The sequence below is a fragment of the Panthera pardus genome, unplaced genomic scaffold (genome assembly GCF_024362965.1).
Source record: "Panthera pardus isolate Hobbes unplaced genomic scaffold, ASM2436296v1 HiC_scaffold_12, whole genome shotgun sequence".
Lineage (NCBI taxonomy): Eukaryota > Metazoa > Chordata > Mammalia > Carnivora > Felidae > Panthera > Panthera pardus.
Window position 1 is genome coordinate 47,238,009 of NW_026526677.1, and position 27,221 is coordinate 47,265,229.

The 27,221-nt window shown below is 44.5% G+C and overlaps 1 protein-coding gene across 3 annotated transcripts in view; it reads left to right on the plus strand.

Annotated features, from left to right (window-relative positions):
* The first annotated feature begins 276 nt into the window (after positions 1-276).
* Positions 277-27,221, plus strand: part of GALNT18 (polypeptide N-acetylgalactosaminyltransferase 18) — a 353,962-nt gene continuing 327,017 nt past the window's right edge. For 2 of the 3 annotated variants that reach the window (XM_019456322.2, XM_019456324.2), the window contains exon 1: positions 278-965. In XM_019456322.2, coding sequence (XP_019311867.1) covers positions 731-965 — 235 coding nt within the window. In that variant the 5' untranslated portion in view covers positions 278-730. Of the gene's footprint in view, positions 966-27,221 lie in introns of all 3 variants that reach the window. The other variant, XM_053899989.1, reaches the window with a different exon arrangement.

Genomic DNA, 27,221 nt, shown 5'->3' on the forward strand with positions numbered 1-27,221 from the left:
GGTGGAATCTGCCGACCTAGGGGCTGAGGCTGGCGGCGCGCCTCTCCGGGAGCCTCGAGGCTGGGGCAGCCCGCGCGGACGCTGGTGGAAGCTCAGGCGCGTCCCTGGAGGGCGGGAGCCAGGGGCGGCCAGCAGGTGGGGCCCGGGGGCCGGACTCCGCCCGGCGCGCCCTCCCTGTTGGTCCGCGGCAGCGCAGCACCGGCCCCTCTCCCGAGCCGGAGCGCGATTGGTGGCGGCGCTTGTCGCTCGGAGGGGGCCGGGCCGCTCTGCTCCGCTGCTTTCCCCGCCGCCGCTGCTGCCGCCGCCGCCGCCGTCGCCGTCCTTCCAGCAGCGCGGGCCGGTCGGACCGCCCAGGCACCCCGCGCTGGCGATGGGAAACGGCGCGGCCGTGGACCCAGGTTGTGGCAAAGTTTCCCCGACGCGCGTATCCGGGCGCGCGGCTGCCGGCCACCCGTGACCGCTTCCAGAAGGGCTAGGAGATTTTTAATTTGGAAAAAATCCACCTCGTTTCCTTTGTCAAGCTCTCTCTCCGGGTGGCCAGCGGCGGGAGCTCCAAACTTGGGCACGGCGGCTCCACCGCAAGCAGCTCCGGCTGTAGGAGGACCTTGGGACTCAGGTGCTCGGGCGCCCAGCGGCCCGGGGCGGGCGAGGGGGTGTGCGCGCGCGGGGGAGTGCCGGCGCGCGGCGAGGAGGGTCCCCCGGGAGCTCTATATGGAGGAAGGAGCCCAGAATGGTGTGCACCAGGAAGACCAAAACTTTGGTGTCCACTTGCGTGATCCTGAGCGGCATGACCAACATCATATGTCTGCTCTACGTGGGCTGGGTCACCAACTACATCGCCAGCGTGTATGTGCGGGGGCAGGAGCCGGCGCCTGACAAGAAGCTGGAGGAAGACAAAGGGGACACCCTGAAGATTATTGAACGGCTAGACCACCTGGAGAATGTCATCAAGCAGCATATCCAAGGTACGGGCGCCCCGGGAAACTTGGGCCGCTCACCAGGCCCCGGAGTGCCCAGCGAAGCGCCGGGTGCGCCGGGGCGGGTGCGCATGTAGCCGGTAGCTGCGGGGTCTGAGGCCGCAGAAGCTTGGGGGGCTGGGTGTGCGCTCTTGCCTGCGTGGGGGACCCTCGCTGTCTGCGGCGGTGCGCGCTTCTCCAGGGCACACGTGTGTGCGCGGGGCTCCACGCGCGGGTGTGTGCAGCTCACTGGCGGTGTGGGGGCGCGCTGCGCACGTGTCCAAATGTGCCCGAGACTCCGGGCTGGTTGCTCGCCGGCTCTCGGGATCGCACACAGGTCCGGCTCAGAGTGTGTACGTGCATGTTTGTGTGTGTACAAGAGAGAGCGGGCGCGGGCAGTCGAGCTCATTTGGTCCCTTGTAAGGGCCCACGGCGAGATGCTCGCGCGGCCCCAGCCTTTGGCATTTAGAACCCACAGGCTGCGGGACAAGCCTGGACTAGGAAGATTGCGTAGACCCAGCCCCAGCCCTGCTGTGCGCCGTCCGTAGGCGCACAGGTCCGTTGGACCTGTAGGGGAAATCTGTGGCTGGGGTTGCCGCTTAAACCTATAGCGGTGCCCACCCCCACCACAACCAGCGGGTCCAGGACCCTCTCCAGGAGCAGGTGTCGACTCGTGGAAGAAGCACGGGAGCCTGGAGCTCTGTCCACTGCGGTGGCGCCTCCGCCCAGGACCGAGAGAATCCCCCCTGGGCTGCACCTTCCCCGCGGGGCCGGGCGAAAGCCGTTGCCTCCGGTAGCTCCACTCCCAGGCCCAGGGCATTCCCAGGCCCAGGGAGCGGTTGGGGCGGAGCAGACAGACTCTCGCGGAGTGGTTCTTGAGTCTAAGGCTGCACGAGGTGGTTGCCCTCCATCTAGGCCAGGGCTGGGGTCAAGGGGAGGATGGCGTATGGGAGCCCTCCCGATGCAACCCTGTCCGATGTACTGTCAGAGGCAGGGGATGGAGAGCTCCCGGCTCCGCGGGGCACTGGTACTGGGTGTGCACACACGCGCGCGTCTCACCCGTTCACACTTCTCTTTTCGTCACCTCCCCACTTCCCCTGCTTTCTACCAGCGTGTGAGCTTCTGAAGGGCAGGGAACCTTGTTCACCTATAAACCTGGCAGGCCAGGCAGACTCTGGGTCCACTACCTAGCAGATCTTGTCAAATATCTAGCTGATGGAAGGCTTTCTCCCCCAGGAGCACTTTCTTTTGTTTACACGTGGGTGTCTGCACCTGCTGCCCCTGCCAGGGTAGAGATAGGCGCTGTGTCCACATTTCCCGCGGTAACCCCACATGTCCAGAATAGTTCCTTCCCAGGGGAGGTCCAGGTGAGTGCAGGAGAGGTGTACATATCCCTTGTGCTTTCTAACTAATGACTTCAAAACAAGCTCATGGCTTAGGGACACTTCCCTCGAAAGGAGACTGTTGACAGCTTCTCCTTCATACCTACCTCTGCCTCTCAAACTGGAACTGGGCTTAGCAGACCGATTTATCTATCTGATGGCCCCTGTTGCTGCTGTTTCTTACCTTTTCCATCCTGTAGGTTTGGACTGAAAATTAATCAGCAATAGAAGTACAGTGCTTGCCCCAGGGTGTTTCAGACTGTTCCCAGGGAGACACAAGGCCATACCTTACTTTGACGTTTCCAGTTTGCCCACAGGTTTTGAGAGATTTTCATTCACAGATTCCGCGTGAGTGTGTGTATATATATTCCTGAAAAATGATTCTCTTGTGCTTTCCAGTCTGCTCAGGGAGGAGGTGAGCAAGGTACTGCTTTGGGAAGCAGTGAGGAGACATTGTTAACCCATGAGCTCATCACAGAGTAGCCCCTATCATATTGAATGTGGACCATGTCACATGATTTATAAGGCTCTACATGAAAGTGAGTGCAGTTTTAAAGCTGAAAGGAGCCTTTGTGATTTTGTTCCCAGGAAACCTTATAACTACACATTGTTCGGAACTTTTAAATATATACCTGAAAAAATTGGGAGAGATGGGAAGCAAAGAGAGAACAGGATTCTTAAAACATACGTTGGTCTGGTTCTCTTGGTTATGTGCCCTGACTGTATATTAGGACTCCTGTGGATATTCAGAAATGACCAGGTTCTCAGGACAGAAAGGCGGAAGCCACAGGCTCTAGAGGGTGGGGAAGTGTCAGTGACTTGGGGAAGGCTAGATGGGAGACAGGTAGAGAGTGGAGGTGACTTGGTTGGCTGCGCCGTGATAGGCTAGTGTGACCAGTGACAGCCCTCCCAGTGGCCCTGGAGCCATCCAGAGCTAGGATTCAGGGGATTAAGTGAATTTAGAGATCTATGTTTAAGAGGCCTGCAAAGTTTGGGACTGGCCAAGTGCAACTCTTTGGAGGCAGGGTAGGGAAGGACAGTCAGACCCTGGTACTCAGTGATATACACTGTTCATGTGTATTCCACTGTTAAGTTTCCTCCAGTTAGTACAGCCTTTTGAGCAATCCAGCTTACTGTGCTGAGCTGAGGGAGAGGAGAATAAGGGGTAATGATAATGGCTGAAAATTATATAGCGCCCATTATGTGCCAGGCACTATTCCAAGGGCTTTATGTATATTGACTAATTTAATCATCACAACCCTGTAAAATAGGTAGTATTAACTCCATTTTACAGACAGAGATAAAGACTTGCCTGGGTCACATTACTGATACATGGGAGTTCAGGGATTTAAACCCAGCCCATCTGGCTTCAGGGTCTGTGTTCTTCACCACATACTGTACTGTCTCCTTAGAGGGCCAGCAGCTCACAGGGGAAACAGCGATCCCCTGGAGTTACTTGATGATGGAAGAGGGCGTCAGAGTTAGAGACCTCAGAAGATGCCCAAGGAATGATGAAGTCAGAACCTGCCCACGTTGAGACTCTTCCATAGGTAAACTCAGGAAGCTCTGGGTTTTGTTTTATTTTATGTTGAGAGACAGAGGTTACTTTCTCTTAAAAAGTGTTGGTGGAATACCCAGGACAGTTCCTGGCACATTCTGTAGAGCGTAGGTGTTGGATAGATGAATGGATGAATGAATGAGTGTATAATGTGGATGCCCAGTGCACCGGTTAGTCATTTATGAAAGCGTTTCCATTCTCAAATGAATGTTTTGCTTTGGAGCCTTGCTCAGGCTTCTTTTTGCTTTGGAAGGAAAGTTGTCCCGGAAACTGCAAATGTCACAAAATGTTCTGCAGAATGTGTCATAGGCCTTGCAATTAGAAGAGGCTTTGGAGCATCACCCTAGAGGTCTGTTCTAGTCATGACTGAAAAGTTTATTTTCCTCTTGGGGGTTGCAGTGATATTTCATTTTAATTTGTTTTCTGATTGAATGATTTAATTAGATGGTGTTTGGGAATCTCTTGGGAATGTAAATTGCAGTTTTGAAAAAAAATTTTTTTTTCAAATAGTTGGTAAGCGAGAGGGTGGATAGCTCCAGATTTCAAAAATAGCATCCTGTTGGGCTGGAGATAAGTGTTCGTACAGGTTCACTCTTCGGAGGAGAAAGATGGGATTGCTGGACGTGGTGAGGCGGATGAAGCAGAGGGTGTGTTGAAGGCAGCTTGTGTTTTGGAGAGCTTGGAACCTACTCAGTGTTGGTTCCTGTCTTATTTTGGAAGTCCCGTAGAAACTGAAACAGCTTTCTCCTTATCTTTTTCCTTCCTTCCTTCCTTCCTTCCTTCCTTCCTTCCTTCCTTCCTTCCTTCCTTCCTTCTTTTTTTAATGTTTATTTACTTTTGAGAGAGAGACAGAGTGTGAGTGGGGGAGGGACAGAGAGAGAGGGACACAGAATCCGAAGCAGGCTCCAGGCTCTGTGCTGTCAGCTCAGAGCCTGATGTGGGTCTCGAACTCATGAACTGTGAGTTCATGACCTGAGCCGACATCAGATGCTTAATCGACTGAGCCACCCAGGCGCCCCTCCTTTTCTTGATTAGTATCTTTTTGAATCTGTAAAAGAATGTGCCAATATTAAAGAAAATAATTAAAAATGTATAAAATTGCCTTTAATTCATTTTACTTTAACACATCTATTTTGCATTTGAGCCTTCCCTTCTAACTTTTCCCATCTGCCTCCGTATTTAAAAAAAAAGGTGTAGTCATGGTTTGCATGTAATTTCATATTTCACCTTTTTTTCAGCTTGTTTTTTGTTAGAAGTATTTTTTCATGTTTGCTACATAGTATATTGATTCAGTCTTTATTTATTGGAGATCTAATATGTGCCAGGTAGCACAGTGGAGAGGTGACATTGGATATGGCAGTAAATCAAGACACTCCCGGACCCTGCCACTGTGGACTTGTTTTTAAAGAACAATAGATTCCCTCTTATTCAATACAGTTGGGCTTTAAGGTAGTTAATTGAAAAACTGAGTAAAGAAGAGAATAAAACACAATAGTGCATATCTGCATTAAGTATTTTATTTTCATTTTATTTTTGAATATTTTGTACATTCATTTGCCAGCCTTTTGATGTTAAGGCCAAGGCTCGTCATTGGGCGGGACGGCAGGGGCCTTTCTGATCTTCTTCCTTGCATAAGCCACTTACATAATGTGCTGTTTTACAAAGACTGATCTCTACTTCTGTTTCCTTTAAAATTCATTGAGAACTTGAAGATGCTTATGAAGCAGCCTCTGTGTAGTAGCCTGAATTTCTACGACTTTTGCCTCATCCTTCGCAGTGATTTTGCTCACATGCAATTTGAGTGCTATTTCAGTGACTAGCTTTATAAAGTCTTTGCAAAGCAGTTAAATTAATTTTCTTAGAAACAACAGCTCTCATCTTTTTAGCAGTCATATTCCATTGGTTTCCAGAATATGTAATTAAATTAAATTATTCCGTTACAATGACAAGTACCAAAGGTAAAAACACATTTGGGAACAAACCCAGAGGACTGTTGGTAGCCAAACAACTCAGCCCTGAGCTGGAGATGTGAGTGGGGGCGGGAGAGAAAAGCTGACACAGAAGGACAAAGGCATCCTGGGGCTGGTTTCCCAGGGGGATTGAAAGCATGCTTCATTAGGAGAGGTGACAAAGCGGAGGGTTCTTAAAGAGAACTTGTACTGTATTTTTAATGACTGCATAATATTCCACCATCGGTATAACCATTATTGATTTAACGACTTCCCCATTACAGAACATTGGCTTTTCCACTACAATTAATGCAGAAATGAACATATCCACCTCATTTTTCTTCTTTTCAACTATCTTTAAGGATCTATTTCCAGATGTGCGATTACTACGGACTCCAAGAGTAGGAATAGTTTAATGAACGATTGTTGTTAAAATCTTGCTACACAGCCACTTGCAATGTATTCTTGTACCAGTTTCATGGAACCTGGCCAGCATTGGTGGTATCATTTAACTTTTTCTGGGCAAAGGTAATCACTGTTAAGTGTTCTTTTGATTTGTACTCCTATGATTACTGTAGAAGTTAATAACTGCCCCCCCCCCCACCTACCCCTGTTACTTTCACCTTGTATTAGTGTCTTTTGCCAGTTTTTCTCTTGGGATATCAGTTTTTGTGATTTGTATATTATATATATGTATGGTATATTTACATAGATCACTAGTTATACACACACACACACACACACACACACACACACACACACGGCCTGTATTCTATATTATGTACATATTTTTTGCTTTACATAGATGACTTAGGGCAGTAGTTTTCATACTGTGGCCACAAGCAGCCCCAAGCTTTCTGGAAGGTTGGATCTAGGACCTGACAAATAAAAGGGTCAACTGAAGTCTCCTGGACCCCTCCTGCACCCACATGCTCTCCTCCTCGCAGCCAGTGTATCTCCTCCTTCACATGCCTTATATTTGGTGTTCTATAGAATGTTTTATTTTTTAAAAGGCTGTGCTTTTTTTTTTTTTTAAAGAAAAGGTTGAAAATCACTGTTTTGGGAGAAAAAGGCCTGACTATTACATTTTTGTGACGGATGATGGTAGCATAAAGAATTCAAGAGAGTAAACACATCTGAAAGGAAATTGAATTCCTGGGTAGTGTTTTTATAATATCTATTTACCCTTCTGAATACCATGATTAATAATGTATTACATTATATGACTAATTTCTAAATCCATTATCTTACTTCAGTGAGTCAAGATCATCCCAACAATGGGAGAAATGGATTATTAACTGCTTTTTGTTTCCTAAAAGTTTGTTAGGCATATTCTATGCATATTAATGTATATTAGGTCACTAAAAACAGGTTGCTTGCTCTGATTACAAACCATTTGTGGTCCCTAAAAGTCAGAAAATGTCCTAGGTCTGGATGTGGGGAGATTTTTTTTTTGTCCCTTGTAGCTTTTGGATGTCACCTAGAATTGGCTGGTGTCCTTCTCATCTGATCCCTGACTTGGCATGGTTGTGAAGAAGAGGATATGATGTTTTCTGAGTGCTTGTGGAGTTTAGTTGAGGAAAGGGTGTCATTTAAATAGTAAAGCTATTTTTCCTTCGGAATGAACTATGGCGTGTGAAATTATATTAGTAACAGTGATTGATATTTTGAGAGTGCAAGAGCAGGATTTAGAAGTTGGGCCCAATTACCTTTATTAATAACCCCAGACCGCATCTTCATGGAGTCGGGAAACCTTGCCAAAGAATACAACTTTTTTCCCATGGCCAAAGAATTCTCATTTTTATCCACAAGTGTGTAGGCTGTAAAATAAATGAATTCCACATTCTTTCCCACTCACTCGACATAAATTGTTATTTGCCCTTGATAAGTAGGTTGATGTAGAATCTCAAGGAGAATTCAGAATGAAATGTGGGAGAACCACAGTCTGGTTTCCTGGTCTGTGAGGGCCTTGAAGGTCAGCTGCAGTCACTTGGGCTATGCCGGTCTGTGTTTTTCCAAAGGTATTTATAGGATTCAGAGCCACATACAAGGTTACTGGACCATCTTCATTACCATCCTGTAGAATTTCTGACTTCACTTCACTTGGGAAGCCAAATGCCTTGGGGCCATTGCCTTTTGGAGGCTTGAGGGTCTCTTTAGGATTGTTGCCCTTTTTCATTACTTGGGTCCTGTCCAGGAGTCTAGGAGAGATGGCTGCCCTGTGGAGAAGCATATAGGAAGGCAGTCTAGTAGGAGGTGATGCTGCGCAGAAGGTTCTTTGTGGGAAGCACCAGGCTGAATGAGTGATGAATGTGGCCAGAAGGCAGTAAGATGGGATTTGGGAAGAAAGAGGATCACACATAAAGACGGAGGGGCAGAAACCCATAAATGTGAGACGGGCAACCGCAACAGAGTGCAAGGGGTAGAGGGGGCTAGGTCTGCTGGTTCATGATCCAGATGAAATGAGTGTTGCCCTCACTTTTCATGCTGGCCTTGAATGTCTCTCCGGCGCTGGGAGTCCTTGAGTTGGGTAGAGATTTGATTATTCCATGGTGCCTACAATTGCCAGCTTATCAAATCTCAGTCTGCCTTTGGGGGTGGAGCAGCTCCGTTCCACAATGCAGTGGGTGAGTATGGAAGCGCTGAATGTTTTCCTTCTCCTCACACGCATGCCTTCACATGCAGGGCACACGCCCCAGGGTGGGGCCAGGATGGCGCATGTCCCTACACAGTGCACGCATTCTCACTCTGTCCTTTTTCCTCCCACTCGAGAAGCGGATTAGTATGCAAGAGAATGTGATAACCTTGAAATCCCTTCAACTTACTAGTTAAACCTAATCATTTGTATGTTTTGGTATTTTAGTTATTGTTAACGACCAACCACTATACAACTGTTCCAATCTAAAATTTGTTGTAGTAATCGGGAACAACTGCTGTCCTGGAGTCCTATTTGTGGGGCTGTGTACTTTTTATGGACCCAGCTGAGTGCAGCCAACTGGAACTTTAAGCAAGAGGATTCCTGATTATATGAACACTAACGCTTGGGTAGTTTTGCTGGCTACACGATTATGTCTTTTTCTTTTCTTTTAAAAAAATTTTTTGTAATGTTTGTGTATTTTTGAGAGAGAGACGGAATGCGAGTCAGGGAGGGAGAGAGAGAGAGAGAGAGAGAGAGACAGAATATGAAGTAGGCTCCAGGCTCTGAGCTCTCAGCACAGAGCACGTGGGGCTCGAACTCACAAATCGCGAGATCATGACCTGAGCCGAAGGCAGGTGCTTAACCGACTGAGCCACCCAGGGGCTCCTCCTCCCCCCTTCCCGCACCTCCCGCCGACTACAGGATTATGGACTAAAATATATTGCTAGGACAAATCGTCCCAGTGGGTATGGGGTTCTGATGTAGCTCTTTCACTGCCCATCATTCACCATCAGTTTTGTGAAGGCTTGCTTTTCAGAGATGAAACTGCCCTTAATGAAGCCTTGTGAAAGTCCTAAGTGTGCAGTCCCAATGAGACTGTGACAGGCTCTCCGTATGAGGCCACTGCTGAAATGGTGTTAGAGCCAGCAGATGGTTCTCTGGGCTACGTTTTGTTACTGCTTCTCTTCAGGAGTTCACAAAGTACTGTGTTTGGGAAGATCCAGAAGAGTGGTATCTGCACCCCTCTCCTTGGGACAGATGAGAACAATGAAAAATGATGTCTGAAGAGGAGACTTAGGGCCACCTCTTTAGAATAGCCATTGTCCAGAGTTTAAGACAGAGGTGTAGCCCTGTTTAAGATTGCTGAGTATTGCATTTTAAGCCCTGGTGACTTGTTTGCTTAGCCCATCCATCTCTGTGTCCTGGGATGGACTTTTTTTTTTTTTAATTTTTTTTAACGTTTTTTTTTTTTTAAATTTATTTTTGAGACAGGGAGAGACAGAGCATGAACAGGGGAGGGTCAGAGAGAGGGAGATACAGAATCTGAAACAGGCTCCAGGCTCTGAGCTGTCAGCACAGAGCCCGATGCGGGGCTCGAACTCATGGACCGCGAGATCATGACCTGAGCTGAAGCCGGACGCTTAACCGACAGAGCCACCCAGGCGCCCCTGGGATGGACCTTTAAAGGCCATTGAGATCCCAGAGAAATGGGAAGGTAATTCAGGGACCTGGGCAGGACAGGATTTGAATCCTGGACCCATAAGTGTCAGGCTAATAGCCTCTGGGACTTTAGGAGAACAGTACCAAAATTGCTTGAGCCAATGAATATAAGAGTAAGAAAGCTAAGAGGGGATTTGAAGCTTCAGAAGTGACAAATGAGAATCCTAGCCAAACCCTTGGCTTATTTTAAGAGCAACAGGCATATCAAGTATTGAAGACTGATTATATCAGGAGGCACGGAGAAAGAGAACTCCTGTGTGGCAAGGACTGGACTAGATGCTGTCCATGCGAGGTTGCTTTTTACCTTTGCAACGTGGATGGAGAGTTTTAGGGGTGAGGACAGTTAGACATAGACACTTAGAGAGTTTGCCCAAGGTCACACACTGGTACGTGGTGGAGACAAGAAGGGAACTTTCTAACATATATGCTCCCTACACAAGAAAAAGAAAAAGGTGAAAATCACAGAGAGAGGACCAGGAGATCATTCTGTTGGAGACTGTGTTCAAGTGTAAGCTCAGAGGCCTCAGGGCAAGTGGGGGACTGGTGGGGGTGGGGTGCCAGGCAGGTGGCTTGGTCTGTCCTTATGTAGGTGAGGAGCCTCGAGGTTGGGTGCCAGAGGCTATGCTGAGTGCTTTTCTGTCCATTGACAGAGTCATGTGTCTTCTGGGGTGATCAACTTGTCCCATTTGCCCAAGACTTTCCCTGGGCATTGTTTTGTTTTTTAATTAATGTATTTATTTTGAGAGTGAGAGAGCGTGAGTGCGTGTGAGCTGGGGAGGGGCGGGGGGGGAGAGAGAGAGAGAGAGTGATAAAGAGAATCCCAAGCAGACTCCTCTGTCAGTGTAGAGCCTGAATGCAGGGCTCGAACTCACAAACAGTGAGATCATGACCTGAGCTCACATCAAGAGTCAAAATGCTTAATGGACTGAGCCACCCAGGTGCCCTAGGACTTTCCCTATTTTAAAACTGTAGTTCCTGGCTCCAAGGAAGCCCCTTGAACCCGGGAAAACCTGGATGGTTGGTCATCCTTATCTTCTCACACTGTTAAATTCTGTTTAATGGCAGCTCCTAGCATCAGGGCAAAAATAGCCCTTGTGATTACACCCTATCTGTGTCTTCTGGTCTCTGCTCTTGAACGTTGACTTTGTCCAAGAGTAGTAAAGAGGACAGTGAGGGTCCCAGCAGCCCCTGCCCCATTCTCTCTGCCCACACAGGCTGCCTCCTCTCTCCTTTGTTATTCCTCCCGCCTTGGCACTCTGTTTTTTAGCTGTCTGAGCCTCTCAGGATTTGGAAAGGAAAAAACAATTGCTGTAAAGGAAAGCTCTAATAAAGTGGTTTGGGCACAAAACATCAGCAGCTGTTTATTTGCCCAAAACAGTAGGAGTCTGTATTAATAACCTTGTGAGTTATATGCTGGGAAGTTAAAAGTAAGCAAAAATCTTACTTGAGACCCGCAAATGTGCCTTTATTCCTTTATTGAACTAATCTCTCTTCCTGTTTATGCTGGTGACATTTTCTATTATCCATGTGGAAGATCCTTCTTGATATTCTGCTCCAGATTTATTTAGCTCTGCCTTGGTTAGGGTCCCAGAGCTGAGGGGTTTTCTGGTTTCTTTTTATTGCAGTTATGATGCTTGGTGTTTATGTGGTTCCCACCTCAAAGGATCTTAACCAACGGGACAGGCGTTGTCTAATTAATCATCATAATATTTCCCTGATGGGACAGAAGGAGCCACGGAGGAAAGGGGGGGGTTGGTGGTATATGTGTGGGAGAGGCTTTAGACCTGCCTCTCAGTTCAAGGGCTTGGAACAGTGAGTCTTTTAACATTTTGGTTTCTTCCACATCTAAATCTCAGCTTAATAATAAACTGATCCTCTGATTTGCTTTATTTTCTAAAAGACTGTTTGGAGGAAAGTATACATTGTAGGGATTATGATGTAGACCCTCCAAGTCTATAATTGGGCTAGGCTTTTTTTAAAAATTTTAATGTTTATTTATCTTAGAGAGAGAGAGAGAGAGAGAGAGAGAGAATCCAAAGCAGGCTCCAGGCTCTGAGCTGTCAGCACAGAGCCCAATGTGGGGCTCGAACCCACAAACTGTGAGATCACGACCTGAGCCGAAGTCAGATGCTTAACTGACTGAGCCACCCAGGTGCCTGGGCCAGGTTTTTAAAAAAATATTTTACTAGAATCTGGAGATTTATATTCGAGGGGAAATGTAATGGAAAGTGGATACAAGAGACTTTTATCAAAGATTCAGAAGTTGGAAAAAGAAACCAGTGAGGAAGTGTTGTAGAAATAGGCCCGAAGTTGTCTGGAGAAGAGATGGGAGGAAGAGGAGAATTAATGTTTGTTGAGCATCTCTTGCGTGCTAAATGCTTTGCATGTGTTACATCACTTTAACCTTGTAAGGAACCTTGTGGGATGCTGTTAGTGCCATTTTACAGATGAGGAAATCCAGGCTCAGCAACTGTAGTTAACTTGTCCAAGATTATGTGCTTACTAAGAGGTAAAACCCCATTACTTTGCTAAGCCCCTTAGTAACAGGTCAGGGATCCTCTTGTTTTTCTGCTGTAGCGATGCTGATCAAGAGAAAGCAAGCTTATCCCTTACTTTCAGCAGAAAGTTTGCAGATGAGACTGGAAGAAAGATTCATGACAGAAGCGAGGCCTTGAGATGGGTTACCAAGTGGCTGTTTTGTTGGTATCCTTCCCTGGAGACACAAGAGGATGCCTGTGCCAGGAGCTGGCCGGGACTGAGCACTCAGGAAAGCTGAAAGAGGCTCCAGGGCATGGCCCTTTGAAGCCAACAGTATCATTTTTTTCAGGAGAGGACTTAGTGTGAGCAAGCCCATCTCCTCCACTCACTCAGACCTAAGGTTTTTGGGGGTCCTCCAGGCTCAGGGAATGGGGTCGGGTGGGGGACCATGGAAGGGACTGGTGCACACAAAAGAAACAGCAGACATGTCCGAGTTTGCCAGGAACTTCCCATTTAATTGAGGAAATGGAATATTCAGGTAAAGTGGATATAACGGTGGGCCCCCAGCTCTGTGGGAAGATATAGGAGGTGGACTCCAAGGCTGGCATTAGTTTGGATCCTGGCAGGGTGCCAGCAGTTGGGGGTGGGGCATGAGATGGTTGGGAGAAACTACAGACCTGCTTCCAAGTTCCTATTCTTCCCCAATATGACTGGGAATTTGACAGTGACCTGATACGTACTCCTGCTTTCTGTTGGTCACATGCTCAGATCCTTCCCTTCCATCATCCAACCAGCATTTATTGAGTGCCTAGCAAGTGCTGAGGGTACATCAGTGGAACAAAGACAAAAATATAAAGGAGTTGTAATTAAATGAGATGATCAGGAGCTGTCCTGTCAGCAAGGACTTGAAGAAAGTTAGGTGTGAACTCTGCCTGGGGGAAGAGATTTCGAGGTGGAGGGAACAGTGTAAAGGCCCTGGGGTAGGAATGTGCCTGGTGTGTTTGAGGAACCGTGGGTCAGCTAGTGTGGCCAGAGCAGAGTGATTATGGAAGAAAGGGTTGGGGGATGAGGCCAGAGAAGTGCTGGCTGGGGAGCAGATTGTGCAGGCCTTGGAGGCCACTGTGGGAGAAATGGGGAGCTATGGGCAGGGGTTAGCAGAGAAGCCCAGCTTTTAAAGGCATCAATCCAGGCTGTTCTGTGGCTACTCCCTGAGCACTCTGCAAGGGCTTGACTCTGTGCCAGGCATGTCAGGAGATGAAAAAATATATAGGACATGGTTCTTTCCTTTAAGAAGCTCATAATCAGGCCTAGAAGACAATACAAGAAACCGCTGAAGATCTTTTGCAAGCTAACTAGTGTAATGAGGGTTAAAATTGAATTCTAGAAGAGTGCATCATCAGAACGGACTTCCTGGAGGAACTGGGGCTTATGACACATCTCGGAAGAATGAGGAGGATTAAGAGGAGTGGAGCAGGGAAGATCTGGAGAGGGTAAGCTCAGATCTTAACCAGCAGTTACCTGCGCCTCTCATTTAATGTGGGGAAAAGCATGCAGGCAATCGGTGGCTGGAATCGGCGCTGCTGTTTTCAGGGTGGGTGACCTTGGGCAAGTCTCTTCGCTGTCCTGTGCCTCAGTTTCCCCAGCTGTAGAAAGGAGGGCGGTTGCTCCATAAACACTGTGGGATCGTTGTGCTGATGAAATGAGATGCCATGCGGGAAAGCACCCCCACCCTGCCTGTCATGGAGCAGGCATAGGGGCAGGAAGCACATTCTTTTCTTCAGGCTTCCTTCTTTCCCTCTTTCCTTCATTTCCACTATCTTTCCTTCTTGGAGCTCACATAGAAAACACGATCAGGAATGTATTTTCTGGTTGTAATGCCTAGAATAGCAGATTTGAAGCCCATTTCAGTGCCATTAGACATGATGTGTGTGCTAAGACTTCTCCAGTTACATCTAGCCTGAGAAGGTCAGTAGTGAGATGAGAGGGGAGCCTGAACTAATGCTAATACTCAAGTGTCTCCGTCTGACTTGCCTACTTCTCTGAAATTCTAAGCCTGCCAGCCTGGGGACCTGCTCCTGTTTGTAGAGAAATATTTGTTTTGTAAAACCCACTTGGCATTGCAGTGGGCAGCAGACCATGTCAGGAATGTGCTATGTTTGTAGGAAGCTTGGCTGGTGGGAGAATTATGCAAGGTGCCCAGTTACCTGGTCAGAGTCTCATTTCCCCAGTGATGGATGGGAAGGACTCTCCCCGATGACGGAAGGAGAGTCTCCTTAAGGAGAGACTTGGGTTTTTGTGTGTGTGTGTTTTGACCTGCTGACAGAATTGCAGTCACGTCAGCCTATCTTCCCGCCAGGGTGAATTTGATTTAATTCAAAGCAACGTGACTTATAATTTCGATTGCAGGCAGGAAGGTGTGATTTAAGACAATTGTCAGGGAGACTCAATTTAATCTTTTCTTTCTGCCCCCTCTACAAAATGTGTATTTTGTTGTGTGATATAATTTTAATATACATTCTTTACAACTCAGGATAGATGTAGTTTCACATCAGGAAGCTCCACTCTACATTTTTTTTTCTGTTAGTACTTAACTATTTAAAGTGCTTGTGAAGAAGATTATAATGACAGCAGAAAACTGAGGGATGGTTTTGCTTTCTTACTAGAGAGAATTGTAATAAATAACTATGAAACCTCCTGGGCGATTGCCATTTCTTGATTAGCAGGGAGTGTTTGGGTCACAGAAAAATAATTGTTGTATTTACCTAAAACTGTACAGTTGTGAATCTTAAGTGTTTTTCAACAACATCCAGTTGTTTTTAGCAACACAGGCATAAGGATTTTTGAGTCTGTAATTACTTTCAAAGTACAGAAAGTTGCCTTGATTTTTATAAATTGAGAATTAAATGTCTTATTTCACCCTGGTCCATATTAGGAATGTATGGTATTGTTGTACAGCTCAGTGCAGCCCTTCCCTCTTTCCTCATCTATTAGCAAAGAAGGCTGAGATTTCTCAAGTTGTATCTCAGTTGGGAAAGCTCTATCCTGGTAAAGATCTAGAAAGATCTTTACTTAGAATCAGAGCATGCTAAAGCCCAGAAGTAACAGCACCCACACCCTCAACCTGTTTGCTGAGGGATCCAAGCCCCAGTACAATTTGGTGACTGTACTGGCGGCCCTCCCCTGGGCCCTGGAGACTTTGGGATGGGGATGGAGAGGTCTGAATCAAGTCTAGAAAGTTTCCCTCTACATCCTTTTACTTCTTTCAACCTCAGAAGAAGCTTCTGCAGTGGGAAGATAAACCCTTGGTTATATATTCTCAGATGAAGCCAGATGCTTAAGGGACAAGGGATGGATAGATTTCCTTAGATGGGGTCTGAGGGGATCCCTTAGTCCCCTCTCTATGGCCTATCTGAGTGCCTGGGGCTGGCACTCTACTGCCTGGGATCATCTTAAGGATTGAGGACACAGCTGTAAGCAGGACCTGACTTCGGTTCCCAGCAGTACGTGGCAGCTCCTGGAGATGCGACCTCTATACTGGGAGCAGACTTCTTCCCAGCTTTCCAGATCCCAGTGGTGGTGCCCATGAAGGAGGGGCAGAGATTTTACATCAGGAAGAGGAAATGAGAGAAAATTGACACTTATCGGTCACTGACTAGATGTTTGGCATGGTTTAATTCACTTCATCTTATATAAGCTTTAAAATAAGCCTGTGAAATCATTAGCCCCATTTTATAGATGAGAAAGTTGTACTGTACTGTAACGATTAATTTGCTTTTCTCATTATACTCTGGGTTCCTTGAGGGTGGACAGAGTCCTAATTTTTCCAATTTCCTGTTTGATACAGTGGCAGGCATGTAGTTGGGGCTAAGTAGGAATTTGTTGAGTGACTGAATGAATAAATAAGCAGGCCTGCCTGAAACCACTTAGTAAGAACATTCATAGCCAGGTATCTGGCTTCAAAGCTGTCTGGAAGGGAGGCCAGGGGACTGAAGAACTGATTCTCATCCTTCCAGGCTTAGGGGTGGCTTGCACGAGGCTGTCTCAGGCTGTGTCCTCCTTCTGGGTCAGAGACAGGAAAACACGCATTTCTCGGGTCTCTTTTAAGGCACCTCACAGCTCATACTGTCCTAGCAAGGTTTAATCAAAGGGAAGCAGCAGCTCAGTAGAATGTGTGTGTGTGTGTGTGTGCGCACGCGCGTGCAAAATGTGCTTTCCTGCACTGAGATCCCCCAGGAATCAGCTGGTGAGAGGAGTGTGAAGCCTTCAGGGGACCCTCGATATCTTTATTTTAATAAAGCTGTCACTTGTGGTCACTTTCAAATGAAAGCAATCTTGTAGGTACAGAAGGGGAAAAACAAACCTGCACCAAAAAGTGGAGAAAAATGCCAGAAAAGATGTAGCTGAACAGGGAAGCTCTGCTCCAAAAGGAGGGACAGAGTTGGGGTCACTTAAATGGATACCTAGGGAGCCCATAAGAAGTTGAAAGCATAGCTTAATTTCTAAGAAAGGATCGAGAATTCCTCGGGGCCCTAGGAGCTAAGGGAAAGTTGGCCTTTGGCTTCCCAGTCCAAGTGGCAGCAGCTTGGGCTCCTGTCCACGCCGAGGCCTGTGAGAACCTCACAATGGATCCCACCATCTTGAGGTGGCTTTTGGGTGACAGTAGTAAGTTGGGACCAGCTCTTCCCACACCCAGGAGGGAGGTGGCAGCAACTGTCTGCCTAGAGGAGGAAGAATTCTCAGAGGGGGCCGCTCTGGACTCAGGAGGGCATTTTCTCTACCTCCGCTGTCACAGGTCCTCGGGCACCGAGGGCGGAAGTTGGCGCAGTAGCGGAACTAGAAATTGGGCAGGCTGAGCCTCTTGGTTCCCTGGTGGCCACCTGTGGAATAACCCCCCCATGGGTGTCAGTTTGGGTTGGGACCCGTAGGCCCTTCACAGCAGCCCCACGCACCTTCACCCACCTGCTGCCATCAGCAGGCCCAGGAAATGGGCCCAGGAAGAAGGTTCTTCTCTGACTTGGCCCACTGGGACAGATCAGCCCATTAGCAGGAACCACAGAGTACTGTGATTTTTCTTTTCCTATTACTCCCTGATATTTTCAATTTTAAAAGAATCATTTAAACAGTAGGGTAGAAGAGGGCGTAGTAGACATAGGGGAAAAATGGAAAATGTCATTTAAAAATGACTATTCCATTCTTTGTTACCTCAGCAGGCAGATGGCTGCCTCACCTTTTGCCCACGGCCAGGAGCAATAGCCTGATGGGTCAGCCGAGGAGAGCAGTGATTTTATTTTTCTTTTCATTTCAAACAGATTGTGTAGCCCTTGGGGTGTGGGGGACCGGTGGAATGAAACTCTGGGCTGGGAAACTAATTATGCCTCCCTGCATGGCTGAGCTAGTTAATACCAAACTGTCATTGAGGCTGATTCTTCCCTGGGGCAGAAAAGCTTCCCAAATTCCTTATCTCTTTCTCTTTGCCTTGGGAGTGGAGGCCTTTTGGTTTTTGCCAGCTTGAGAGGACAGGAACAACGTTCAGGAAGCTTCTGGAAGCTCTGAAATGGTGCTCTGGGTTCTGGTTCTAAACATGCCCTTCTGATACACAGCAGCCTTACCTCTACCAGCTCAGATGAGGTGCTGAGTTTTAGTCAGATAAACTTGGTTCAAATTCTGGTGTGCCACTCATTGGTATGATGTTGCCAGAGGCCGTCCAGAGTGTCTAGGACCGTGAACAGATTGTGTGTCCACCCCTTCCCTCCCCACTCCCCGGTAATGTGGGCTCAACGACAGGTCACCTGAGTAGTAAGCCTGCCTCACTTTACTGATGCTAAAACTGAGACCCAGCCAGGTACATGGCATGGTCAGGGTGGTGTCACCAGTGGAGACCACACATGATGACAGACAATCAGAAATTCAATAATCCTTTTAAATGGAGTTTTAACTTATTAAACACACCAATGCACTTCCTTGAAAACTGGTCACACATATATGACTAAGACATATTTATTCAATCTATAGATAGTAAACTCACTATGCTTTGCAATAGCTCTGACTCAAGTATTTTCTGCCCTCTTCCCCCCATTCTGGAGATCTGTGGCTTATAGTCCATGTAGTCCCCAGCTAGCCAGGTGTCTCAAATTGCAGTGGATCCAATAAAATCTATGAGTCTTTTTAAGGACAGAAAAAGGATTTTAAATATTGGGTAGCAGCATTTAAAAATATAGCCTTTGTGTCAATGTGAAGATCATGAATATTCAGTTTGTACACAATCTTGAGCAATTAGACAGATGCATATTTCCAGGGAGGGTGTGTTATCCTGATGGCTGAGGGGATTGGGGCTGTCTATCATTTCAAAACCAGATTTCCCTGGTGACTTCAGGGTCTGATTTTAAGAACATTTGGGAATGAAGTGTCAGAGACAGCCCTATTAACTTTCCCCAACTTTGCCAGGCTGCATTCCCCTTGCCTACATTCATAGATCTAGGCTTTAGCTGAGAAATTCCCAAGTTGCCCAAGAGAGAAAAGTAGATTCTGAATGCATAGGTGATGGCTGATTCAGAGTTGAAACAAAGCAGCCCATTTCCAGCCTTGGAGGATGGGTGTTACATGGCAAGACTTAGTCTTGGCTGCTGGTGTTTTTTCTTTAGAGCCCAGTCCCTCCATGTTAAATCCCTATTAGAATTAATTGATTGTCTTTGGAGAAGCACCAAATGCAAGTTGAGATGGTTGATGGGAAGACATGGCTTAGAACTGTCCCCTTTCAAAGGAGACTTTGTATTAGCCAGGAATCCCTTCTAGCTGTCCAGGAGAACCAGAGTTTTAGCAATTATATATCCCCAGGTTTTCTGGGGCAACACATTTTCACGTATTCTGATCTGTTGTCCCCAGAAACCGTATAAATGAATTGTAAATTCTAGTATTTCCAACATTTACTGCCCTTCTGGTTCCCGTACCTGGAAGCTGTACAAAGCCCTTGCCAGAGCACATGTCCCTTATTTTTAATTTAGAAAATACGGCTACAGTGAAGTAAACAGAGCACTGGTAAATGGAGCCAGCTGTTTCCTCAATCAGTCTTTTTTTCAGTGCAAATCATGTGGGGTTAGGAGAAGCACTTTAGGGATGGCAGTATGAGGAGCTCTGTGGATCCTTTCCCCAGTGATACAAACATAACTGGTGAAAATGATTTTATTATTTTTTTCTTTTTCTTTTCTTTTTTTAAAATTTAAATCCAAGTTAGCTAACGTATAGTATAATAATGGTTTCAGGAATAGCATTGAGTGATTCATTACTTAATTTAACACCCAGTGCTCATCCCAACAAGTGCCCTTCTTAATGCCCAACACCCATTTAGCCCACCCCCTCCAGTAACCCTCAGTTTGTTCTCTGTCTTTAAAAGTCTCTTATGGTTTGCCTTCCTCTCTGTTTTTATCTTATTTTTCCTTCCCTTCCTCTATGTTCATCTGTTTTGAAAATTATTTAAAGAACCCCAGCCATTTAAAGTCTCTGAAAGTTGTTCTGTGTGCATACATGAAATGGAGAAATACTTATTCAAGAAAATCTACTAAACCTCAGTTAGAACAGCAACACTGTGGCTTTTGAGACATGATCCTGCTCCCCCTTTGAACTCCAGTTCACAGACAGAAGCTGTTCTCTGGGTAGATGTGGAGAAGATAGTGTTTCCTTTTCCTCCTAGCTCCTATTCTAGGGCTATAGTTTCTTTTCAGGAGGCACAGGCCACTGCATTTCTCATCTCTTCCAGCTCTGTGTTGCAGAAGCTTTATTACATGCAAGCATGGCTAAGTCTGGGGCTGCTTTCTGCCACCCAACCCCCTCTTGTAGGGTAGAAACTCTACCCCAGGCCAAGAATACTGGGTTGTAATCACCACCACCCCAGCTCACACATAAAGTGAAGTTTCCATGCCAGGAGTGGCCGTTCAAGAAGACCAGTGGCTACTATCTCCACCCAGCACCACACACATAGAGCAGGCATGTCACTCTGAGAGAATCAGGCTGTGGTTCCCACCGCCCCTAGCTCCAGAGCAGTGGTACAGAGATTCTGCCTAGGAGAAGAGGCAGGCTAGAAGAACAGAGTTCTATTGCTCTCCCTGAAGGAACTGACTTCATTTGGAACAAAGTGTGAGGAATTTCAAGCTTGAAAGCATTTAAGAGGAGGCTGGTAGCTCCTTAATAGCAACAAGAGCTGCAGTAGGTCAGCTAGACCAGCTAGAAGTTTAACAGAGAGACCCAGAGAAAGAGACATCTGAGAAGAACTGTCCTGTGGGGTTAAAACAAGCCTCAAAGATTGACTTCAAAGACAAAGAAGCCTGCAAAGGAGCCTGAATTTAAGTGTTTCAGACTGTGGAGAAATTTATACCTAAAGTCACTATTGAAAATCAGTTGATGAATGGATAAAGAAGATGTGGTGTGTGTACACACACACACACACACACACACACACACACGGATGTAATGGAATACTACTCAACTATGAAAAAGAATAAAATCTTGCCATTTGCAACAATGTGGGTATAACTGGAGGGTATTATGCTAAGTGAAATAAGTCAGTCAGAGAAAGACAGACATCATATGTTTTCACTCATATGTGGAATTTGAGAAACTTAACAGAAGACCATAGGGGAAAGGAAGGAGAAATAAATTACAAACAGAGAGGGAAACAAACTATAAAAGACTCTTAACAGAGAACAAACTGAGGATTGATGGGGGTGGGGGGTTGGGAGGATGGGAAAAATGGGTGATGGGCATTGAGGAGGGCACTTGTTAGGATGAACACTGGATGTTGTATTTAAGTGATGAATCACGGGATTCTACTCCAGAGGCCAATACTACACTGTATACACTGTATGTTAGCTAACTTGATGATAAATTATTTAAAAAGAAAAAGAAGAAAGCAATAGAGCAGTCAGGTAGCAATTAGTGGAGGCTAACAGCTAGATGTGATTCCAATAGGGCAGTCCAGCCAGAAGCTTCACAGGGAGATAAGTGAAAGTGATAGTAAAACGAAACAAAATAAAACAAACAAAAAACAAACAAGCCAAAGGGCCCTGCTAAACCACTGTCACCCTAGGGGCCTGGATAGGGGGTCAGGAACATTGTGCACATGGCCAAAGATACAGTCTCCGGGGATTGACATTAGAGACTACACACTTCGTGGGGTAAAGGATTCACAGAACTAGACCATCTAAATCACTAAACAACTAAGCAAACAACACCCACATGTCCTGAGTGATCATATCCAGAGTGGCTAAAATAAGTTATCTCAAATGTCTGGTTTTCAGCAAATACTTAAGAGACATCAAAGACAGGGGAACATAACAGGGGGGGGAAAGCAGATAACAGAAACTGTCTTTGAGGGGACCTGGATGTTGGACTTACCAGACAGACTTCAAAAGTAGTTATTCTAAATTTGTTTAAAGAACTAAAGGAAACTTTGATGGAAGAATAGAGGGGAGTAGGATGACAATATCTTACCAATAGGGAATATCAATAAAGATAAATAAAGAACACAGTTGAAATTCTGGACCTGAAAAGTATGAAAAAAGTGAAAAAATTCACTAGAGGCATTTAAAATGAGATTTGATTTGACAGCACATTTAAAGATAGATCAACAGAATTTATGAAATCTGAAGAGAGAGGAAAAACAAATGAAGAAAAGTGAGCTGAGCCTTGGAGAAATGGAGGACGCCATAAAGTGTACCAGTGGCATGTCTGCTAAGAGACAATGAGAAAACCTTGAAAGAAGAGAACAGAACTCCCCATCACCTGCAATAAGGTTAATAGTATATTTCTCATCAGAAACAATGGAGGCTGAGAATCTTATATATAGCAAAACTATCTTTCAAAAACAAAGGCAAAATAAAGACATCTCCAGATAAATAAAACTGAGAGAATTTGTTGCTATCAGCTCTACCTTATAAGAAATACTGAAGGATATTCTTCAGGCTGAATGCAAGTGGCACCAGACAGGAATTCACATTTACACACACAAAAAATAGAGAGTACCAGGAAATGTACATTATAAGCAATTATAAAAGTATAGTTCCATATTTCTCATTTCTTCTCTTAAGAGATTTTAAGAGGAATTGCATAAAGCAGTATATATCATATAATGGTATTGCTGGCATATAACATATAGAAATGTAATGTATTTGACAATAATAACACAAAGGCACAAAAATGGAGAGGAGAGACTAAAGCTACATAAGGAGTAAAGTTTCTATATTTCATTAGAATTAAGTTAAGAGGCTTGGATGGATTAAGATGTATATTGTAAACTCTAGATCAGCCACTAAGAAAATAATCCAATAAATGCAGTTAAAAATCATTACAGAAATTGAAATGTTCTATAAGAAAATATTCATGTAATTCACAAGAAAGCAGTTAGGAGGAATACAAGAACAAAAAAATTGATGAGCCATAGAGAAAACAAAAAGTAAAATTGCAGCTGTAAATCCAACTATATCAATAATAATATTAAATGTGAATGGATTAAACTATCCAGTCAAAATGTAGAGATTGTCAGACTAGATGAAAGCACAGATGCAACCATATACTGTCTATAGGAGATATACTTTTGATTCATATATAAATTGTTTGAAGGGAAAAGATGGATAAAGATGCAACTATAAGAAAGCTGGTGTGGCTATATTAATATCAGACAAAATAGACTTTAAAACAAAAATATGTTGCTAGAGATAAAGAGGGACATTTTATAACAATAAAAGCTTCAATCGATCAAGAATATATTAGCAATTATAAACATATATGCACTTAAGAACAGAGCCCCAAAATATATGAAATAAAAACAGAAATAATTTAAAGGAGAAATAGACTATTCAACAAAAATAGTTGGAGATAATACCTCCTTTAAATCATGAATGACACAATTAGGCAGAAGTACAAGGTATCTATGAAACACTTCGCTCAACAAAGGCAGAATACATATCTTTCTTAAGCACATGTGGAACATTCTCCACAGTCCATCATATGTTAGGCCATAAAATAAGCCTTGAGAAATTTATAAGGATTGAACTCTTACAAGTACATTCTCTGACCACATGGAATGAGGAATCAATAAGAGAAGGAAATCTCAGGAATTCACAAGTATGTGGAAATTAAACAACACACTCCTAAATAATGGACCAAAGAAGAAATCAAAAGGGAAGCCAGAAGTTGTAGCCCTACCTCACTCCGTACACAATAATTAGCTCAAAATGACCATAGACCTGATTACTAGAGCTAAAACTAGAACATTCTTATAAGAAAACAGTCATAAATCTTTGTGATCTTGGGTGGGGCAAAGGCTCCTTAGATGTGACATCAAAATCACAAGTGACAAAAGAAAAAAATAGATAAATTGAACTTTATCAAAATTAAAAGCTTTCGTGCATCAAAGGATACTTTTTGAGTGAAATGATAAACCACAGAATTGGAGAAAATACTTGGAAATTATGTCCCTATTAAGGGAGTGATATTTAGAATATATAAGAACTATAATCCACTCATAAATAAATAACCCAATTAAAAAAGAGGCAAAGTGTCTGAATAGACATTTCTTCAAAGAAGATATACAAATATTTAATAAGCACATGAAAAGATGCTCCACATCGTTAGCTATTCAGGAAATGCAAATCAAAAGCACAATGAGGTATGACTTTACACTTACTAGGATGGCTTTAGTCAAAAAGACAAATAATACTGAGTGTTGGTGAGAATGTAGAGAAGTTGGAATTCTCATAAATTGCTGGGGGCAAAATGGTGCAATCACTTTGGAAACAATTTGGGAATTTCTCAAAATTTTAAATGTAGAGTCACCAAAATGGCCTAGTAACTTCACTTAGGTATATACCCAAGGCAATTGAAAACACGTCCACACGGAAACTTGTACGTGAGAGTTTTCAGCCGAGACATGGAAATAATCCAAATGTCCATCAACTGATGAATGGATAAAAAAGATGTGGTTTATATATACAATGGAATACTACTTGGCAATGAGAAAGAATTAAATCCTCCCATTTGCAACAATGTGGATGGAACTGGAGGGTATTATGCTAAGTGAAATGAGTCAGTCAGAGAAAGACAGATATCATATGTTTTCACTCATATTTGAAACTTGAGAAACTTAACAGAAGACCATGGTGGGGAAGGGGAGGGGAAATATAGTTTCAAACAGAGAGGGAGACAACCCATAAGAGACTCTTAAATACAGGGTTGATGGCAGGAGGAGGGTTGATGGCGGGGGGAGAGGGGGAAAACGGGTGATGGGCATTGAAGAGGGCACTTGTTGGGCTGAGCACTGGGTGTTATATGGAAGCTATGAATCACAGGAATCTACCCTCAAAATCAAGAGCACACTGTGTACACTGTATGGTAGCCACCTTGACAATAAATTATATTTTTTAATATAATTTATTATATTATATATTAATATAATATAATTATATATTAATTATATATAATTAGTCGGTTAAGCGTCCGACTTCGGCTCAGTCGGTTAAGCGTCCGACTTCGGCTCAGGTCACGATCTCGCGGTCCGTGAGTTTGAGCCCCGCGTCGGGCTCTGTGCTGACTGCTCAGAGCCTGGGGCCTGTTTCAGATTCTGTGTCTCCCTCTCTCTCTGACCCTCCCCCGTTCATGCTCTGTCTCTCTCTGTCTCAAAAATAAATAAACGTTAAAAAAAATGAAAACATTATGCTAAGTGAAAGAAGCTAGATGCAAAAGATTACATATTGTATCATTTCATTTATATGAATAGGTAAGTCTGTAGAGACAGAAAGTATATTAGTATTTGCCTAGGGTTGGGTGTGGGAGTGGGGATGGGAAATGGAGAGTGACTGCTATTGGGTACAGGGCTTCTTTGGGAAGTGATGAAAATGTTCTGAGATTAGGTTGTGGTGATGGAAGCACATGGCTCTGTGAATATACTAAAAACCATTGATTGATACCCTTTAAGTGGACCAGTGGAATGGTATGAGAATTATATATCAACAAAACTGTTTAAAAATTCCATGGGGTTATTAATTTTAAGAACTAACTTAAGCTAGTGAGTTTCTAACTTTGGTGGATGGAAGAGAGTCTTTCTGCATTGAAGACATTCCGGAATGAGGTCTATCCAGAAAGGAACTGCAAATATCAATGTACTGTGGCCATCTAGACCTTAAAGGACTGTGCTTTATCCTCTCTCTCCATACACACATAGAGTCTGGTGCAGAGTAAAATCTACTTTCAATTCCTAAAAGAGGTGTTTACTATGTTTGTCTCCTAGCAAAGAAGAGAGGAGCTGAGAAGCAATTCAAAGCATCCTTCATTTAAAATTCTACCACTCATTGTACAAACATGAGGACCAATTCTTTGAAAAGCCACACACAGCACAGGGAAACAATGTTCCAGTGATCATGGGGCTCATCTTTGAAATCTTATCCACGGAACTTGAGAGTGCAGTTGAGAAAGCCTGGAAATTTTTAGATGGTGAAATCACTTATAGTAGCCTCTGGAGACTGTAGAAACAAATCAGGTGTGGTCCAGTTCCATAAATTTCCCACTGGTATTTGAGATGTGGCATGTGGAGAAAAGGGAACAAAAGCCCTTATACACCTGACAACTCTTTTGTTAGTACCAATCTGTTTCTGGAGAAGGAAGGTCAAGCTTCATGGTGACTTTCAGAAATTTGGAAAGCTGAGGAAGGGATTTGGGATAGACTTTTCAGGTCAGAGATATTTTAGACTCATGAACAGACAAGGTAGAAAGATCCCTGGAGACCCTCTAGTCCCAGGGCTGCAAATCCAAATGCCAGGCAGGTAACTTAAGTAGCTGATAAGGGCTTGTTGTAATATAACAAGGAACAGTTGGGACTACAGAGAAGTGGACATTGTATGTCTTGCCTAGAGGGGGCTGTAGTGGTCAGACTGGAAAAAAAAAAAAAAAGCTTGAGTCACGCCTGTTCTAGTCTGACTCCTGACATTTTATCTACAAGAAAGGTGATCAGAGGCCTTGAGAAGGAAATGACTTGTTTAAGTTCAGAGTACTGTACCTTCTGTTTATACTTTAGAGCTATGTTAAAAGATTTCCAGGATGAGGGCATCTGGGTGCTTGAGCCAGTTAAGCGTCCAACTCTTGATTGTGGCTCAGGTCATGATCTCGTGGTTCATGAGATTGAGCCCTGTGCCAGGCTCTGCACTAACAGAGCAGAGCCTGCTTGGGATTGTCTCTCTTCTTCCCTCTCTGCCCCTCCCCTGCTCATGCTCTCTTTCTCAAAATAAATAAATAAACTTAAAAAGGAAAAAGATTTCCAGGATGAGTCCCAGACTCCCTTGAAAATAAGCTCCTGTTCTGCCTTTGGCATTTGAAAGAGTTGGGACTCCCATAAAATCATGGGTTTTTTTCTAGGCTCTCTATTTTGTTCCATTGATCTACGTGCCTGTTTTTGTGCCAGGACTATACTGTTTTGATTACTACAGCTTTGTAGTGATCTTGAAATCTGGGATCATGTTACCTTTAGTTTTCTTCTTTTTCAGGATTGCTTTTGCTACCGAGGGTCTTTTGTGGTTCCATACAAATTTTAGGATTTGTTCTAGTCCTGTGAAAAATGCTGTTGGTATTTTGATAGGGATTGCATTAAGTCTATAGATTGCTTTGGGTAGTATGAACATACTAATCTATGACAAAGAAGGCAAGAATACATAATGGGAAAAAGACAGTTTTTAACAAATAGTGTTGGGAAAACTGGACATCTACATGCAATAGAATGAA